Raw genomic sequence first — 19,342 nt, forward strand, 5'->3', positions numbered from 1 at the left:
CAGGAATTTCCCTCTGCCACTCCTGAAAATGAGCGCGACGAAAAAGCAAACGCATAACGATTCATTTTTACGCCTCCCGTTTCCGCTCAGAAAATGAGGGTCTATAATATACCTATGTCTGGTCAAATGTACAATATTTTCCAATGAACTACTGGATCACTACCTATCTTGAAAAAAGTCGCAAGAAGACGGGCTCCCGTTTCCAGCTTTTTAACACCAGCAAAACTATTAATGGATAGTTTTTAAGGATTAAGTCTTTATCCATTGTTGCCTTTACAAATGATTGGAGTACGATTCCAGTGGTGGAGTCGCTTGCTGAAGTGGAAACGAAGCAACGAGTAAAACTTTGGGGTTTTATAACTTTTGTGCGCCCTCTTCTCTGTGGATTGGTGTTGCTACACCCTCTCGCACTAATCGTTCATGGCGTAGACGGTCGTCATATCTTCTTCTGTTTTCGAAGAACTTGGATAATACTTTCTGAGAAGTGAAACTCAAATGAACGTTTTGTCTGACGTGTGTGATTGTACGTTTTATTCCCAGAAAGACAGAGGGTCGCAAAAAAGATCAGTTAACATTTCTTGTTTCTAATTGGAAGGAATGGTTGACAAAAGAGGCGCATGGAAGGATGCTGTTTCTTGTACAATGGAACTGAAAAGTATTTTTACAGTTGCCGTGGTGTTGTTTTTGTTCATTTCTCCGATTTTCAGCCAAGAACTCAATCCTAAGGGTAGGAATGTATGCAAAACGCCAGGGTAAGTGTAACCAAGTAGAGCAATGCATGGACTAATGGTTCACCCTGTTGGGGAAAGTTATCACGGATGCTGTAGTTTTTATTTGTGTCGCACCTCTTAGACTCTTCCCAGATTATGTCTACATAACAGACTAGTCTTGGTTGTTATGTAAAGCAAAAAAACTAACGGTTTGACTAACATGTACCAGAGTATTATGCAATGCCTTTTTTGTGTTTACAACATCTGTTAAGCACTTCTTATCTCAAACGCGGTGGTTTGTTAATGAAACTGACCGCAAGAAAAAATGTATAGTACAAATACAGCACGTTGGTGCAAGATAGAACTAATTTATATACTGCCAATCTTTTCAGCAGCAACCCAGATGTTCACATCTGGACATCAGTCCGTGAAAAGTATCCTCTAGGGGGCGTCATTATTCTAGGCCGCTGCCTGAAGTCGTGGCACAGGTCTTCGACCATCAATTTAGAATATAAATAAAAATGTTTCGTTTTCTGCTTCTGCGGTAGAGTGTAGGGTCTTCAGGGATGTTGTTAGACTCTGTCTCTGTCCTTTGCTAAGATTGGTTTGCACCTATTCCTGTACAACTGAGGATCATCAGTGTAAGCAGTGACAGGTCTCTCACTCTCTCTAAATGTGTGTGTGTGTGTGTGTGTGTGTGTGTGTGTATGTAGCTCAGCCATTGCCAATAAATCCAGAAAGTTTGTCAAGAGTGTGGTCGAGAAACTCAGGGGTTTGGCTTTGATGTGGAAGGTGAAAACGGGGAAATTATGTAACTCTTTGACAGGTATTGCACAGTTTATATGCTGTGAGATTTGATAAAAAAAAACATGTAATTCACATGACTTAGGAGGCCATACTATTGTGTTATGTAAACAGGACATTTTGAGTGCAGTTGGACACTATCCATGTTTAGCCCAACAGTGTTTTGATAACAGACCTAAAGGACAGTTGAGTCTAGGGTTGTAAAGGGATAATATGAAGAATGTTGACCCTGTTAATGAACCAATAATATCGCATTTAGATTTAATTTTATACACTCAAGCTGAACAGTTTTGTAAATAGACCTCCAACTGTTGGGGGGGGGGGGGGGGGTGTTAACAACAGCTCAACTGTCGCTACAGTGTCAGCACTCCCAGTTTGAAAGCCATGTCAAGAATGGAGATGGAGGAAAAAAAAACATGGCGCCACCCACCATGATCTTAATCCCTGACAGGAAATAGCTCACTATCAATTTTAAATCTCCCTGACTTCATTTTCCATTTATGTGGCTTCTTTTCTCCATTTGCCCAGTTCATTCAGTGTAGGACGTGACAGGAAAGTCACCAAACATTTATCTTAGTTATACAGATTTTTCCTTTCAGAACTGTAGTCACTAAATAGTCTTTAGTTTTGCAAGGTCACACATACAGCGTTGAATGTTGAATGGCTACTCTATTTATTTTTTTGGGTTGCATTATTCATTCCACAATGAAGTGATCCCTTTTTTATCACAGCTATAGCGGGCATCATGGCCTTGCCATTGAAAAGTTATTTTCAGACCACCCTTGTTCTGCCCCCTTTTGTAGACATAAACATTTTGACAGCCTCAGCTTTTTAAATGGTGGTTCTCATTAGGAAGATTTTTTTTATTACAGTGTAAGTTAATGCAGCACACATGGATCATGTGCGCACACACAAAACATACACCCAGGGGTGTTAACTCCAACCACAGCGGTGTTGTTCTTCACTAACATAAGGCCATCTGTTTGTGAACTCAAACATTGAAAAAAACTGTCATCACAAGACTGTATATGAATTATTCCTGCTTTGTAAATGTGTGCCTTTGCAGGTCAACTAGCAGAAGAAAGTGCTTACAATGTTACTGTTGGTGGTGGTTTGGTTCCCAGGGAGAATCATACTGACAAAAAAGGGGACCTTACCTTACCTGCTTTGGACGCCAAACAACTGAATGTAGATAATAAATCGCTTTCCCAGGCCTCCATATCACAGTGGCCCTCATAAGCTATGAAAAGAACCAGCCCCTATGACATTGGAGTGATCTGTTTTAATGAAGCAGAGGAATCGAAGCTGTGGTTGTATACACCCCTGTTAAGAGGAGAGAGGGGGAGAAACCAGAGGAAAACAAACTGTTTTGGAGGGGGTGGGGGTGTGGGCAGAAAGCTGGGGTCATGCTCCCGAGGAAACAGAAGTGTAGAGGGCGACCGGCGGAGGTCAAATTCTTTAGAGGGGAGGGAGGAAGCATGTGGACTTTATAGTGTGCCATGTATCTCAATAGAGAGAGAATGTACCCATGAGATAAAAAAAGCAAGCAGTCTGGGTTTTGTCAAAATGCTGCCGTCGCTCCGTCTCCCACTAACACAAAGCCTGCAGAGAGCTAATCGCGCCCCAACCACGGCCTCTCCTACAGCAGCTAGTCATTCCATTCCTCGCATAGATGTGTTGAGTTCCATAACCTCCATGGGTTAATGTTTCAAAGAGCCTGTTTGGTGGAAAAACCAAACGCAGACACATGTGTTATTGTTTGTGTGTCTGTGTGTGTGTGTGTGTGTGTGTGTGTGTGTGTGTATTCGATGATTCAGCGCCCGGGAGACGCGTTTGTAAAGCATCTGTGATATGCAAGTTAGAAGAAATGTCACAGGTGGCAGGCAGACGTCCCGAGTATGTGCTGTAAGCCTCACAAACCAACACAAGCGCCCCGGATCAAACAGGGGAGTGGGATGGGAGTGATATAAACTTGCAAGCCGCACAGCTCTGTGTGCATCTGTTCCCCTCACTCCCTTCTGTGACTGATCATCTATTCTCTTATCCAGGTCATCCGAGTCTGTGTGCTGCAGTGGATGGGCACAGTTAAGAGAAGAATGCTCCATACGTACGTATCTGCCCCCTTTGTTGACTGTGCTATTTCTTGATGCTTTTGAAGTTGCACTGTGTTGACCGCTGTCTTGTTTCGATTACATATTTTTGCCCCTCAGCTCTTTGTGAGGGCAATTTCACTTGTAAAGAGAACGAGGTGTGCGTCAGGCCCAACGAATGCCGCTGTCGACATGGATATTTCGGAGCCAGCTGTGATACTAGTAAGCAAACACTTTCTGAACTTTCATGCACTCTCTCAGACAGCCTTACTGATGAATTATTTAGATTCAAGACCACTCACGTATCCACACACAATACACTATGAAATCAAAACACAAGAGAGATAAAAAAGCACTTGGACGTGTTTACCAACGTGTTCCTTCTGAGCTATGACAAAAAGCACCTACTGCTTGCCTTTGTGGAAATGCCAGGAGTGTCAGCTGGCTTAAAAGCATCTGTTGATTTTTGTTTTTTCCCAGAGTGCCCCACCCAATTTTGGGGTCCAGACTGCAAAGGGAAGTGCACGTGTTACCCTAACGGGAAGTGCGACGATGTGACGGGCAAATGCACGTGCAACCCCAACCGCTGGGGGTCCAACTGCGAGAAGCCCTGTGCTTGCCAGAAGGGCAAGTGCGACCAGGAGACGGGCAAGTGTACATGCCATGCAGGCTTCTGGGGGCCACAGTGTGCCAACAGCTGCTACTGCGCCATCAACTCGGTGTGCGACCAGGCCACTGGCCGCTGCATCTGCCAACCGGGCTGGTACGGGCGCAGCTGCAACACCCAGTGTGCGTGCAATGGCAGTCCGTGCGAGCAGTTCACAGGCCGGTGCCAGTGCCGGGAGCGGTTGTGGGGACAGCACTGTGAGCGCTACTGCCAGTGCGTGCACGGCAAGTGCAACCAGGCCGATGGCTCGTGCACCTGCAAACCAGGCTACCGGGGCAAATTTTGCAGAGAGCCATGCCCAGCCGGGTTCTACGGACAGAACTGCAGGAACAGGTGAGAGCAAGAACTGGGGAAGCAAAAAATACTTGCAAAGGACGCAGTTTAACTCAGGACAGTTATTTTACCTCCTGTAAATGTTTATCTTTAGTGTTGAGCCTAGATCAGATTGAGTGTTTTTTATAGGACGTTGCATGATTCTATAATGGTAAATATAAATTCTATCACTATTCTGTAACACCTACATCACATCACCATTGTTAGCTGCCAAGAACCAATGGATTTGTGTCATGTTTACATGTGTTATTATTTGTGTTGTCATGCCATGGAGAAAAACATCAGCAAACAGAGGAATGTACCTCCTCCCATTTACACCAATATGGCCCCTTTCTCAGGTGTGGCCACTGCAAAGGGCAGCAGCCCTGCAAAGTGACCGAGGGTCGCTGCGTCACCTGTGAGCGAGGCTGGAATGGCACCAAGTGTGACCTGATGTGTGCCCCTGGCTATTTCGGGGAGAACTGCAAGGACGAGTGCCCACCATGTAAAGATGGCCATTTCTGCAGTCGCATCGATGGCAAATGCTCTCACTGTAATCCCGGCTGGATCGGAGATCGGTACAACTGCTCGTTATTGTCACTGTTACAATCTGTAATGGCATTTTTTGGTCAGTTAGAAGCGCTATGAAAATCCACCAGTCAAATGAAATACTGACAGAACCAGAAATTGTGTATAGGCAGTGACACAACAAAGGCCTGTTTACAAGCTTTCTTTGTGTCCTTCCTCTCCTGCAGCTGTGAGGTGCGCTGTCCCAATGGCACCTATGGCGACAGATGTGAGAACGACTGCAGCCACTGTTTTAATGGGGAGTGTCACTTTGCCACCGGGGAGTGCCTGTGTGATCCAGGCTTTCATGGGACTTAGTGAGTTGCCGTTATTCTCTTTTAAGCTTGTTCATTACTCTCTCTTAAGTCTGGGCTCCATATTTTGTCACTGAAATTTCACCTAATAAATTCCCAGGAAATAGTACTTTGCACTTGAATGCCAAATCGCCCCGTTTAATGCCATGCCTAATGTGCTTTTGAGGTTTAAGAATGTAGTCAGCCGTACTGTGGCCAACCCAAAACCAGTCTAATGTGTGCTTGCTTTCCTTAGACTAGAACAAGAAATCCCTAGTCTCCCTAGTCATGAAATAGGTGGCAAGTAGTCATCAGTAGTTTCCCTGGGAATCCCCTGATGTGTGGATACTTAGGCATACTCTACTGATGAGGATATGACTGATGTGTGGCTACTTAGGCATACTCTACCGATGAGGATATGACTGATGTGTGGCTACTTAGGCAAACTCTACTGATGAGGATATGACTGATGTGTGGATACTTAGGCAAACTCTACTGATGAGGATATGACTGATGTGCGCCACTACCATGAGGAAGGGACAGACCCATAACCACATCGGTGATTGGACATACTGGCACTAACACCAACTGACACCAACTTAGACCTACAGATTAAAGAGAGTACATTACCAGCTCTGCTTTTTTGTTTACCTCCTGTTAACGACCTATTGGTCGCAACCAGCTGGTTTACATAGCTGTAAAAGGCCCATTCTGTAGATACAAGTGAGCACAAATATGCCACAACACTGAGTTTAGAAGACTTCCCAGTCTCTTTTGGAAACTGTACACGTTTTCAGTTAATTGAAACATAAAGTGTAAGCACTTTCTACATTAAAATGTGTGATTGGTATTTGTCCAATAGCATGAATGTTACATTACTATTTGTTGTGTTGATGATTTAGTTTCAGCTGATTTCATCTCTTGTCAAGATGAGTTTGAAAACTAAAAACCCTTAAAAATACAAAAAGTTCATGATTCAGACATTTTGAGCCTTTTATCTTTTCATCAAAGTAATATTTTTATAATGTTTTCACATTGTGCACCTTTCCACATGCAAGATCAAAGGGTGGAAAAAAATAATATATGCATGGTATTATTCAGTACTTCTGGTGTGTCAGCTCAGTGTGCTGCTTTGATTCAAGAGTGGCTGGTTCCTCCCCTTTTACTTGCATTACAACTCCATCTATATTCACATCATCATTCAAAAGCCCCCTCTTGTTGCCCTTTGCCCCTCTTCTCAGCTGTAACCTCACCTGTGACTTCGGCCAGTATGGAGTGAACTGTGCCCAGACCTGCCCGTGCCATGACAAGAACTGCGATCCTGTGTCCGGAGCCTGCAATCTGCGTAAGGAAAACAACATTCATGGCTGAAGATGAATGGGTCACACATTACATCACTGCTGTGGAACCTGTATGGGAAATAGCTTTGAAACATTCTTGTGTGTTGTTGTGACGGCCCTAATTGCTCCCTCTCCTTGCTTGTTTGTTCCATTGTGTCAGAGAATAGGAAGGTAGTGTTGGTTATCCTGTGCAGAAGGTTAAAACTATTAAGGCAGAAGCCTCCGCTGTAGCAAGATGGGAGAGTTCTGCGAAACAGTCAAGTTTGCTGTTTGCTATTACTGACATCACTTCCTGTTTGGCTCTCTACTTGACAGTCGCTTAAAAGACGTAATGGTCATGCCGAGACAGAGTGGTCAAGCTGCTATGGGAACCATAAACAGACATAAATACATTACTTATATTCTGTGGTGAGGCATGCCAATGGCTTCTCTCCAACCAATACCACTAGCATGTTCAGTACATCATAATTAAAATGCTACAAATTCAACACAAGGGCTATTAGAATGCATTGTCACATTTAACATGTTGGTTCAGTTACACTGTCCTTCAGTCCTAAGCTTGCGGTAGTGTCTCTTGATACTTGTTTGGTTGGAAACCCTCCCCTCCATGTTTTTGTGATGAATTTTGTCTGCGAGAATATGGGAAAAGAGGACATGGCAAGAACTGAGGTACCAGATACACCAAGCAGCATGTTGTTACAACAGTTCTCCCCAAAACGCTGACTGAAGATCCTTTCTCTCCACCCAACCATACAATTCCCCGCTGTGACCTAAAAAAACAATTTCAAGCTCTTTCCAAAAAGAAAAAGAAAAAAAAACAGAAGACTAAAACTCTGTCTGGTGTTTACAAAGTCTGCGATTGGAGAGAAATACAGTTGTAACTGGTGACACACATTGTCTGGTGTGTCTTTGTGTATGTAGGTCACTGTAGCAGACTCTAGCCGAGGTTTAACACAGAGAGGCCTGATGGCGTTTCCAGACCGGTGTCTTATTTTTACGGCTGTGTTTGTTGGCTAAGAGCCTGCGCTGGCCCCGGTGTGTGTGTGTGTGTGTGTGTGTGTGTGTGTGTGTGTGTGCATGTGTGGTGGGGGTAGCATGGAGAGAGAGACTGCAGGAAGGGAAAAGGGATCCTGAGGGGAACAGGATCAGCAGAGGTTTCAGCGCAGCAGTGCTCATGTCAGGAGGTGGTGATGTCACTGAATCCCCCAACCACTCCACAAACCCCCCCAAAACCTCTCCCCCTGTTCCTCATACAGCTGTGGACACAGAGAACGCACTCATGTCCCCAACACTCTCTCTCACAGACTCACACATGCACACACACATCTGTCTCCAGGCAAAAGCATGAATGGTAACACACACAAACACACAAGTAAAAAAAAGCACATTCTCAAACAGAAAAAAGCAAACACTGCCCATTAAATTGGGGGCCGAGGGGTCAGTCATGCGCTATTTAACCGGAGGCATGTTATTTAGGGGGATCTGTTCCCTTCATTTCCCCCTGCTAACTCATTCAGAAAAAAAAGACAATGTCAAATTCAGACAGTCTTGTTGTTTGTGCCATCACAGCACAACAGCAATCCTTACTCTTTATTACTAAGACAACAGGTATTAAAAGTCTCCTAAGGTTTTATGTTGGGTCGTTAACTCCAGGTACTATACGTATACGAGAGGAAAACTTTGTACGGTACCACAAAACCCAAGTGACGGAGCCCAAGAGGGTTTGTTGGCATAAGTTTGTGTGTGGAGCAGACTGGCAGTGTGTGACTGGCAGTCTTGGGAGCAGATTGGCACACCCTCTGTTATTTTTTTCAGAGCCCAACCAGCGGATGGGAGTGATTGCGGCCGGGTCGCTGGTGGCCTTCCTCCTAGTGCTCCTCCTCTGCCTGCTCGGCTGCTGCTGCCTCTGCCACAACAAAGGTGACATCAAGTGAGTGACAGGCGACAGGGGAAAAGTGCCGGGAAAGTGTTGTTTACCAGCCGTGAAGGGTGGCAACATGATTCCATCGATTTTCTGATGGATTGACAGGGAGACATGTGTCTCTCTCTAGTCTCTATGTTATGTGTGCTTTTCTTTACCAGACTGAAGTCAAAGTGTGTGTATGTGTGTGTGTGTGACAGAGAGAGAGAGAAATAGAGAGAGAGAGAGAAGGAAGGAAAGAGTGCATGAGAGCATTGAGTTTCATTGTAATATAATGCACTATGGTTAACAGTGCACTCTGTGGCTTATTGCGTAACGCCGAGCCTTGATGCTGAAGTTAAACTGGTCCTTTTTTCTTCTTTTTCTTTTTTCTTCAACACATCTCTCTTTCCCAGCCCAGACCAGGATAATTCCACCAGCAGCAAGAAAGCCAAGCGTCTCCTCTGCGGTCGCTTCAGCCGAATCAGCACCAAGCTGCCGCGGATTCCATTACGTCGACAGAAGCTGCCCAAAGTCGTCGGTATGTCCAAACTCACACACACACACGGCTGCCAAAAGGCCCCAGCACAGTAACCCTGTCTGTTGTGTTTATGGTGTTTACAAGAGTGACAAAGTCCAGTGTTTACCTGTCACCAGCAGAACGTCAGAGTGTGTGTACCCGCACGATAAATTACAGGCAGACAGAGTCGCACCGTTACGGTAGGCTCCTTCGGAAATAAACCTGAGCCCATGGATAAAGTTGAAAAGTGTACTGCGGCTACCTAATGTCTATGGCGTTTCATCGGAAAGGCATGCACTGGTCGAAGGCCATATTATTATTCTTGGCTCTCACGAATGCCATGTGCTCATATTATTTCAGTCTTAAACACAGTCGTTTTTTTTCCCTTCCCTCTGTCGTTTTTCTTCTTTTTTTTCTCCCTCCCAGTCCTTATTAAACCACCTCTGGACCGGGGGGTAGAGTGCTTGGAGATCCTTTATCAAAGGCTACACTGTGTCGGGGGCCTGGTGCTCCTGCTCTCTAAGGAGGCTGTGTGGTTGCAGGGCTCGTGCTTGCCAGATCCCTCTTTAGTATTGGAGGGGGTTGGGGGTGGTGGGGGGGGGGGGGGGCAGAGTCACATTTGCAGCCTGTCTGAGTGTTTGGTTTTTGGTTTGAACCTGTCTGTAAAATACATCTGCAATGCCAAAAAGCTGGTGTGAAAAAAAAAATGGTTTAAGTTCAGAATGTTTAATCAGCAAATGTCAGACACAAGGCATTTCGCTTACGTTGAGAGGGGGCAGAGGGTAATGTAGCTCTTATATGCGCACCGCTTTTTAACATACTTTCAGATCTTGAATCCAGGGGTAGCATAGTGTAGCTGGAATACATTCAGTTCCAGGTGGCACATTTTAATCTGTTCAAGCTCTCCCAGTTACATTTGCCTCAGCTGTTTTGCTCTTCAGCGATATATCAGGACAAAAAGCCTAGTGGGGTTGTGCCTGTGTAATTCTTCTTTAAGCCCAGATCTAGTTTTATTGGCACCACACCCTCTAAGAAATTACATGATTTTTTTAACGAGACCATTGTGCATCTCACTGAATATTTTCGTTATGTTGCAGTTATTGTGCAGTGTATATTTAGGGAGTGGTTAAGTATAGGGAGGCTTGTGTTTTTTCACTATGCTGAAGCATAGGCCCCTTCGGTGAAAAGATGTCCTTGGCATGGCAGTGCAGAACAGAATTCGAATTGCAGTGCTTGTTTGTTGCCTTAATAAAATACTTAAGGTTACAAAAGCTGTCGAGTAGAAAGCAAATAAGCACCATGTTGGGGCAATAAAAAACGAATTTTTGTAAGGGGGTCAAACAGTCAGCGTCTCAGACAAACAAGCTCTTTCATCCACATGTCACAAAGCAAGAAATCCCATAACGTCAGCACGACCCCGATAACAAATCAGCCGAGATCTCATGACACAGAGCTACCCGAACACATTCTCCTTCACGAACGGTCCAGAACGAAACTGGAATTGCCGTTGAAATTTGCCACATGCAATGTTTCGTCTTCTGAAAAACATTTGACTGAAGAGGAGAGTCTTTCTCTCTCTCTCTCTCTCTCTTACACACACACACACTCTCTCTCCCTCTCTCTCGTACAAACTCTATCTCTCTCTCTCTCCCTCTGTCTCTCGTACACACTCTCTCGCTCACTCTAACTCTACACCCACCGCCCCCCACACACCCCCATTTCCTGTTCAGAGCATGCTGCGTGGCTCGTCTCATTGGCCACCCGCTGCACTGAAGTCTAGCACTCCTCTTCTGTGTAACTCTACTCTCTGAGGGACACCTAAGACCTGTGCATTCCACAGAAAGAGAGGGGGTTACTTCTTAGGAGCAAGAAATGAGAAGCTTGAAACAGGAAGTGTCCAGCTTGAGTCAGACCAGTGTTTAGTTCAATGTGGCACCAGTTCTAAAACATGTAGAAGACAAAAGGCGAAAACATGCCCCCTCCCCCACATACTAATGCGACACACACACACACACACACACACACACACACACACACACACATACACACACACACAGACACACTCACACTCACACACAAACAGTACACACACACACACAGTTCAACTGTACCCTAGGGTAAGCATATTGTCTTTATGACTCATAGCTTGAATCTCAAGCTCATGAATCTCATCCTCATTTGAAACAAGATGACTCACATTGTCTGAAAGTTAGTCAATGTTTTCCTGAGTAATTAGTTTTCCCTCTGCACCAAAATAGCTGACCCCATCCAAATGTTCTCCAGATGCACAAAGGGACAGTCTTACTGTGATTTTGAAAGGCTTCAATCTACCTTCTCTACTAACCCCCCGCCCCCCCCATACCATAAAAACTGCTAGGGGACTTGGGGCCACCTGCTGTCCCAAGCAGCTGGGGTGGAAATGGGGGCATTCGACTATGTAGTTTTGGCTGGCCAAAAATGTGCCTTTGTGTATAGGCCACAGTGAGGGGTTGGGCTCCCAATGGCGCTCCAAATGGCGCTCCTCTCCAAGCGCCCTGTCTGGATCCTCTTTATGGGGCACCAGTTGTCTAGTGCTCTTATACCCAACGGAACAAAGACGCTGACTGTGTTCTTTGCCTCTTGTCATGCCGTCATTGCTGTTTGCTGAAGATGGGTCACTGTTATTCAAATGCTATCAATTAGGTTGTCAAAAAGTCTTTCAAAAAAACAAATGCAGAGACTTATCACTACTTGCTAATTGGTCCTTTAATGAACACTTGTTGTACTTATGAAAGAATAATTAAATGACAATTATTCTCTTTTCCTCACTCAGTTTAACCCACCATAAGACAAGGACACTGTTTGTCACAACTGCTTCTTTGTAGTTTTGCCCTCAGGAGAGCAATGTCCAGTTCGGTTACAGGGAGAGGCGGTGTCCTTTGACACGTTTTAGCGGAGAGCGGGACAGCTGGAGTCACGCGCAATAACGCTGCAAAGCAGCTGATGTCAAAAGTTGCCTCTTCTCCTCTCCTGATCTCAGTGGGGATTAAGACGCTCCTCAACCACAGGCATCCCACAGCCGTCCCCATTCTGCAGGCCAGCAGCAAGCCCTAACATTAAGCATGAGGAAATAGCTTTCACCCGGGCGAAAAAGCTGTGACCTACATTAGGCAGTAAGAGAGAGAGAGCACTCAGCAGCCTCTTGGGAGGCACAGGCTGCCGCTCTTAGCCCAGCTCTCCAATGATGGCACCTTGATTACAGGCTGACTTCACTCCACTAAAGCTACTTGTCACAGTCTCTCGGTGACTAAAATTCTAAACTGTTATCGGTAGCACGTAAAAAGGTCAGGTTTGAAAGAGGCATTGTTTCACTAAGAATGTAGCAAGTCTTCTTTGGGCTTACACTATCTGACCCCCTAACCCTGGGTTTGTTTACTTTCTTTTTTTCCTTGTTTCCTTTTTCCCCCCTTGGTTCAACCGTGTAGTAGCTCACCACGATCCAGAGAACACCTTCAACTGCAGCTTCATCGAGCCCCCGTCCGAGGTCGAGCCGCACTCCCCCTCCTGGTCCGACCAGGAATCCCTCTCGTCCTTTGAGACCAGTGAGGACGGCCCAGTGTACTGCATCCCACACGAAGGTGAGTGCCAATGGGAAGGCTTAATGCGCAGAGATAGCACTTTTTTGTTATTGTTGTTAGCATTCGACCAAGTTATCGGGGCTATCAGGACGGGTGGGTTGAAGTTTCAAAGCAATTATGGCATGACCTACTTTAAGGGATACCATCATAGAGCCAGATCGAGCTTGTGATAGGCCATGGCCTCAAACCCTGTGTCCTGTGTGTGCTTGAATATACAAACAGGAAATGGCATGGATGGTAAAGTCAGCACGTGGCACAGGGCCAAGCCATGAGTCATTGAGTAAATTATAGGGAGGGGGGGACTAGTGTTTTCAGAACAGTCCTTGCCTTTTCTTTCTGTCTTTCTTTCTTTCTTTCTTTCCTTCTTCATTTATTTGTATTTAGCCTGTTGCTTCATTTATGTTACTTCTGTTTTGCTTTAGATTAGATTGTTCTAATGGCATCTAACCTAACAATCTAATCTAAATCTTAAGCAGTGAGCAGCGCAAGAAGACAGTAATAAAACCAAAACAATTATAACAAATGTACAACAATTAATGATTAAAACAATAGAAGTGGCCTTAAATATACAAAAAATACAGTAGTGGGTAGAGACAGAGTGAGAGGTAACAGCATATGGGGTAAAAAACTGCCGTATGTGCATTATGAGTTAGTAGGTCCATAAAATGCTTAGTGCTTAATGAATGTGAAGGTATGTGTGTTGGGAGGGTCTTTGGCAGTGGAGGGAAAACAGAGGTTAAAGCTTTTGGAAAGAAGCTGTTTTTATTTGTTGTTATTGCAATTGATGGTCCTTTAACTTCTTCCAGAGGGGAAAGTGTTGAACAGATAATGTCCAGGATGGCTTAGATATTGTATGATTCAGCTGTAGTCGGCCAGTGTAAATGTCCTTTAGAGATGGTAGTGTAGTGACCTGCTGACCACCTTCCCCACTCATCTCTCCAGTCGTACCACACTGTGCAGCAGTAGAGCAGGAGGCTCTCAGTGGTGGCACGGTAGAAGGTCACCAGGATCCACTGTGGGAGGTGGGACTGTTCTAGCTATAATCTCTGCTGGGCCCTCTTCCCCCTCGGGAGAGACGTTTGCGGACCACGTGAGATTGGCCGTGATGTAGACTACCAGGAATTTGAAGTGTTCCACCCTCTCTACCTCCTCCCCTCCTATGCAGAGGGCAGAGTGCTCAATTCACCTTGATCTTCTGAAATCTATGATCATCTGTCATGGGAACACCCCTCAGCCAGGTGTCAAACCTCCTCCCAGTAGGCTGTTTCATTGTTGCTTGTTTGCGATTAGTCCAACTTTGTTGGTGGTGTCATTGGCAAATTTGGCAATGATATTGGAGGGGGGGACAGTCATGTTTAAAGAGGGAGTAGAGTGGGCTGGGGACATACCCCTGTGGTGCTTCTGTGCTCAGGATCAGAGTTATGCTTCTTTGTTATGACTTTCTGCCATTTTGTGTCTTATAAATGAAACCATTGACTCGTGCCTCAGTGAAGCATTATCTCAGCTACAGTCATTGGAACTAATTGCATGTGTCTCTGATATTATCCAACATATCAATCCTAATTAAGCAGAACAAATGACAAATTAATTACATTAATTTCAGAGGCATCCATTTTTCTGTTATCACCATGTTGATAAAGTCTGACATAGCTGTGAGTTAATTGACGAAAATGCCCATTTAATAGACCTGCAGTACTTGAACAGATTAGTGTTATTATTTCCACTTGTATGCTGTATCAGAAGAAACACCCCTGCTGATATGACAAAACCACTGTGAAAAAGTCTGCATTTGAAATCTCTCCTTTTAATGGCTCTTCAGTTACCTGTTTCTTCATGTGATAATTTTTTCCTCTCGTTCCACAGAGACCTGTGGCGATAGCAATGAGAAGAGTAGTCCCGCCCCGGTAGCAGAAAGCACAGTGGCGTCCAGCGAGGAAGATGCTGGCGAATACACGTCCCTCAAAGAGACCACTCCAACCAAGCAAGGCGCCGGTGACGGCAGCGATCAGCCTCTGCTCAAGTCCACAGACAGCGAGGGCTCCACCAGTGGCTCCGAGTCGACCGGTGTGGCCCTCTATGCCTGCATCGCCCGCCTCTCCAAGCAGTCTAAGGAGGACGAGGACAGCAGCGCAGGGGAGGTTAAAGGGAACGGCAAGCCTCCGTCTCCCGAGAGGACCAAACCCCGGCCTCCTGATCCCTCCACCAAACCCAAGGTCTCCTGGATCCACAGCGCAGTGGGAACCAACCAACCAGAGAAAGGGAAGGGGGAGACCCCGCCCAGCGAGAAGAAGAGAGGATCGTCAGAGGGTGGTGAGAAGCAGAGGAGCAGGGAGAAGTCGGGGAAGACCAAAGACAAGAAGAGCCAGGAGGGCAAAGTCACCGAGGGAGGGGGGGACTCCCCCAGCAAGGGCAAACCTCACAAGGGCCGCACGGCTGAGGAACACAGGGAGCACATCAATGGAGTGGTGCAGAACGCTCTGAAGAAGATCAGCAACTTCCACTCGGAGAAGAAGGCTCCCAAGGAGGAGGCCCCAAAGGAGCCGCCCAAGAGCCCCAAAATCATGCACCCACACATGAACTCAGAGGCTGCCACCCTGCTGGCCGCCCAGCTGAAGGAGAAGACCCAGTCCATCAACCGCAACGATGGCCTGGTGGGGGTCAAGACCAACGGGCTATCCACTCCGCAGGCGCAGCGTGAAAAGCCCACCCCGCCCCAGAAGGCCAAGCGCACGGTCGGCGGGGCACAGCAAGGCTCCACCAAGCCCCTGCTGCCTACCACCGGCAGCCTGCACAAGATGGTGGGGCCCGTGACGGACTCAGCAGAGGTCCCAGAGGCCCGGGTCCCGGACAAACAGCCGAGCATGAACGGCTCTAAGACTGTCGAGGTGTCAGGGGACTCAACGCCCAAGAAGACCCCCATCAAAAAGCCCCCCAGGAAGAAAGGCAAGGAGGGTAACCCCCCTGATGCCGAGATCAAAACCACTCCAAAGACCGCTATCATGCCGCCTCAAGTAGTGAAAAACAATTAGTGCTGTTGAGTCTCAATTGAGCTGCTCAATGAACCACACAGGCCATTTTTTTCTCATTAGTAACAGATGACTGTTATAGTGTTCAAGTAAACGAACACAAAACAAGATTTTTTTTTCAATGTCCAGGACATACCTGAGGCAAACATTACTCTCGAGGCAGAGTCAAGAGTACAAAGAGGAATGCTTTACCATATAGTATTAATATGTACATGGGTTTTGAGGTAATGTTATAAGCTTGGTTTTATGTTATAAATTCAAGTGTATGCAAACTATAAGCAGTTCTTTTAGCATATTCTGTACTCTCCTATTATACAAGGTATGTTATTGATCTGTGTTCAAAGACAGTGGCATAAGTCTTATGTTTTGTTGAGTTCTGCAATATCCAGCACTTTCAAGGTGGTTTGTGCAAAACAAAGTATTTCAAGATTTTGTTTATCAGCTTCCAGCCTATTCAAAGACGGTACTGGTAATGCAGACACATTTGACTTTGCCCAATCCAGATTCTGATCATATTCAACATATATAGGGTTAAATTCCATGTGTTGTAATCTATAGACCATATGTATTTACAACAAGAAAGTTTGGCTAATACTGGGACTTTGAAACTTATTTGGCTCCATAATTACAGTCTTTAGCGAGACGAACAACCTTTGGGGCTTGAGGTTAGCTCTCTGTCGTCCCCAAAATGGTAGCTTCACCCATGATTGGCATTTAATTTTCTTTAGGTCAAAGAGCACACTGCAATTTAATTGTGATAAATCATGCTTCAGTATGGCCCTACTGAACTGAGAGCCCAGGCCCATCATGATACCACTGTCAAGCTCCCCTCAGACCACATGATGCCTTGCATAAGGAGATGTGAAAAATAACCTTTCTGTCAAACTCTAACGTACGGCGGTCTGTGCCAAGGCAGTGCAATCAACTGAGCCACACTGGAACTCTGGACCTTGCAGTTTAAGAGTAAAGTGCCTTAGAATTATCACAAGATGTGCCCTCGAGCGGTGTAAGGTTTTAGTCAAAAGTGCCCTTTCCTCTTCAAGCTGAGACTGACTGTGTGTGACGGTCCTGTGCTAGCCTATCTAAAAGACTGGTGGTGTTGAGATAGCATTACTGTGGCGGTTCCAGAATTCTTCAACTGTGGTTGCTATTACTCAACCAAGGGTGGCATTTTTCTGTAAATCACATTCCCATTTCCCCCCACAAACACACTGACACACACACACACACACACACATGCGTAAAGATATGACTAAAGGTATGACTTTGTTCATAATAATAGTGAAGGACAGGCTCAAAGCCAGTGATTTCATGTGTTCTACTCATCTATATGCCCTGTTATTTAGCTTGTTCACTTGAACCACTGATTCTCAAAAATGTATCTTTCATTGTGTCGGCATAAGGTAGTAATAACATCAAAGGTCAAATATGTCTGTACAACTGCCAAAACTGTTCAAAACCCAGGTATTGATGTTAATATTGTTACTGTTTCCTATGCAAGAGATGACACCGAATGGTACGAGTGCACCATCTCTCGAATGCCGGCCACGTGCATGCTTAGACGATGACTGTCTCCTCGGAGCGGTTTCCTGCGCATATTGTCTCCCCTCAGTCTATCATACTATGTAATTATGGAACAACACACCATGTTCAGAGTTATGGGCCTAACAAGCACTTGTGGGTTATTCCGAGACCAGGAATACCCTTTCTATTAAATTGAGGACTAGAATCAAATACATAGAATAAACTAGAAGAAAACTGGAGGCTTTTTGAGTTTTGATGCAATGTATTTAGGTGTTTAATAATGTCTTTTGCATCGTCCGAATGAAATAGTAAGAGTGAGTCAGTTTGTACAGACAGCAGTATGATATAACGACCACGTGCTTAGGATGTAAAGGAAAAAAATTGTTGTTACTATGGTTACAACTGTTTTCTATAATGGTACAATTATTTAGTCTTTATAATGGTTATTTTTCTACGTTAAAATATTTTGTAATAATATTTTGTCTATGTCTGTAAGCTGTGCTTATGTGATTTTTTTGCTATCTCATGTTATTTTAACGTTAAATGAACTGGCTTTCATTTTTCTTTATTTCTTTTTGTTTTGTTTCTTCATTTTATATATAAACATCAGGTACAAAAATTGAATATGATTTTACAGTATACTCGAGACGTTTTAGTGGTTGTGAGATTATTTTTGTCATTTTTCTGTGGAGATTCTTGTTCCTTGGACAATGAACTGCATGAAGCAGAGATAAATGATAAATGAGTCATTTCATATCTCACTTTCCTAATGGTCCACTGCATTTATTTAAAACTGCCTTTTTCAAATAACTCACTCCGACAAGACCAGTTATACATGATTTTGCACAAATGTCTATGTGAAAACATGCTCGATTGTAAATGTTTGGAAGTCCGATATGAGATTTTGAGGACTGAGGTTTTACTCGAAACAAGAAAAGAGAATCTTATGACATTTCCAACTGGCCCAGCTGCTTTACCGGCACAACAAAAGTAAGCCGTTCAGTATTACCAGTAACCTTGGGTGTGTTAACATCATTACTTTCCATTTTACAGTGTGTCCTTCTTGTAAATGTGTTGTTCCTCAGTTACTTCAAGAAAATAAAATGAAATGTTTAGCAATTGGACTTACTCACACCTTGTTAATGGTGCAGTTGGTTACATTGGAAAGCCGTTTCTGCTATTTTTTGTTGTGTAGGTAGAACTCGTTGTTAAGTCATGATTACTGATGCATGTAGGTCATGGCCAGGGGCTGTGATCGAAATTCATATGATGAGATCACCTACACACTGATGGTCAGAGCACACAGCTCTGCGTGGCTCCCTACTTCCCAGCTGAGCTCCTTCGAGCTGTAATTGATATTTCACAGCTTCCGGTTTGGTTTGGTAACCCTCCCTGCAGCCTCTTTCAAACCACCTCTCTTCTCTCTCCTGCAACAACATCTCTCTCTCTCTCTCTCTCTAACACTCTTCCTACAAAAACAGTATCTGTAATTCAATAACTTTTGTGTGTCCTTCTTGAAGATGTGTTGTTCCTAAGTAACTTCATGAAAATAAAACAAAACATGTAGCTGATTGGACCTATTACAGAGTGTGAGCAGTAGAGGATCCTACAGCGCCATCTCTCTCTCTGTCTCTTTCTCTCTCCAGCTCTCCTGTTCTCTTGCTTTTCTCCTCTGTGTCTCTAGAGTGAGGTTTAGCACACGGTCACACACAGGATCATCAAAGGAAGATCGAGCCACGGCCGGCCTCCACTTCAGGGACAAGGCGGCCTTTCATGAGGGGAACAGTCAGGGGTCTGTGCGCAGGGACCCTGCAGTTAATGCATCATGCGCCACATATTTGTTCTCCCTCACTCGGAGGGGGGACAAGGGGGCACGGTCACCAGCCAGCAAGCGGCTAACAGCAGCAGCAGCAGCGGGAGCCGCAACAGCAGCCCAGTGCCCTCGCAGGCGCATGCAGATCATGTGACCTGT

General features: G+C 45.1%; 1 protein-coding gene across 1 annotated transcript; it reads left to right on the forward strand.

The window, feature by feature from the left end:
• The first annotated feature begins 20 nt into the window (after nucleotides 1-20).
• Nucleotides 21-18,489, forward strand: scarf2 (scavenger receptor class F, member 2). The gene is made up of 11 exons (XM_080852024.1): nucleotides 21-752; nucleotides 3,563-3,621; nucleotides 3,725-3,826; nucleotides 4,085-4,604; nucleotides 4,943-5,161; nucleotides 5,339-5,467; nucleotides 6,685-6,788; nucleotides 8,599-8,713; nucleotides 9,100-9,224; nucleotides 12,668-12,820; nucleotides 14,684-18,489. The coding sequence occupies exons 1-11, from the start codon at nucleotides 598-600 to the stop codon at nucleotides 15,847-15,849; spliced, it is 2,847 nt and encodes a 948-aa protein (XP_080708150.1). The 5' UTR covers nucleotides 21-597; the 3' UTR covers nucleotides 15,850-18,489.
• Nucleotides 18,490-19,342: the final 853 nt, after the last annotated feature.

Source organism: Sprattus sprattus (assembly GCF_963457725.1).
Source record: "Sprattus sprattus genome assembly, chromosome: 15".
Lineage (NCBI taxonomy): Eukaryota > Metazoa > Chordata > Actinopteri > Clupeiformes > Clupeidae > Sprattus > Sprattus sprattus.

What these genes read in the sequence shown, in the direction of transcription:
- scarf2 (XM_080852024.1), top strand. Translation starts at nt 598, where the DNA reads ATGGTTGACAAAAGAGGCGCATGGAAGGATGCTGTTTCTTGTACAATG. An exon ending in CGGAGCCAGCTGTGATACTA is followed by an intron (nt 3,827 to 4,084) that starts GTAAGCAAACAC and finishes GTTTTTTCCCAG; the next exon opens with AGTGCCCCACCCAATTTTGG. An exon ending in CACAACAAAGGTGACATCAA is followed by an intron (nt 8,714 to 9,099) that starts GTGAGTGACAGG and finishes TCTCTTTCCCAG; the next exon opens with CCCAGACCAGGATAATTCCA.